Source organism: Lycium barbarum, chromosome 4 (genome assembly GCF_019175385.1).
Source record: "Lycium barbarum isolate Lr01 chromosome 4, ASM1917538v2, whole genome shotgun sequence".
Classification (NCBI taxonomy): Eukaryota; Viridiplantae; Streptophyta; class Magnoliopsida; order Solanales; family Solanaceae; genus Lycium; species Lycium barbarum.
The window spans coordinates 113,646,371-113,647,137 of NC_083340.1; the positions used below are offsets into that span (position 1 = coordinate 113,646,371).

At 49.5% G+C, this 767-nt stretch overlaps 1 protein-coding gene across 1 annotated transcript; it reads left to right on the plus strand.

Annotated features, from left to right (window-relative positions):
• Positions 1-204: 204 nt before the first annotated feature.
• On the plus strand, positions 205-531 carry LOC132637682 (uncharacterized). The gene has a single exon (XM_060354737.1). The coding sequence runs from the start codon at positions 205-207 to the stop codon at positions 529-531; it is 327 nt and encodes a 108-aa protein (XP_060210720.1).
• The last annotated feature ends 236 nt before the right edge of the window (positions 532-767 follow it).

Consider the following 767-nt stretch of genomic DNA (forward strand, 5'->3'; position numbering starts at 1 on the left):
ATTCAAGGGAACAGAATAATCAAGGAAAACATTATCTTACATGGTATCAGACTAGGTTCTCCTAAAAACCTTAGCATCCTAAAACCCTAGCCCTTGGCCGCCGACCTCCCCTTGGCCGCCGACCTCCCCTTAGCCGCCGACCCCCCCGCCCCCCCTTTCTCTTTTCGTTTTCCTCTTCTTCGGCTATTCCCCCTCCTCTTTTCCATGGCTGACACCTCCAAGTTGCATCCTGCGACGACCGTCACCAATATCAAATCATGCATCCCTATTGTGCTTGACTACGAAGGAAGCCAATACAATAACTGGGCTACCCTCTTCAAGCTCCATTGTCGTGCAAACTTGGTCATTGACCACATCCTACCTCCTGCCTCCCCCACCGTGCCACCACCGGCAACTGCAACCGAAAAACTTACTGCTAAGGCCCTATGGGAACAGCTGGATGACATTGTTCGGCAATGGATATATGGTGCGATATCGAATGATCTTCTCAACACGATCATTCATCAAGAGGACACCGCAGCCGAAGCTTAGGACCGTCTTGTTCATCTCTTTCAGGACAACAAATCGGCTAGGGCTCTTGCTCTTGCTGCAAAATTCACCAACACAAAATTGGTGGATTTTCCGAATGTGAAAGCATACTGTACCAGGCTGAAAGTTCTTGCAGACAATCTCGCCAACGTCGGTCACAAAGTTTCCGACGAACGACTTGTGCTTCGTCTTCTGCGAGGATTGTCGGAGGAATATAAACTTTTCACACGACGGTGCAG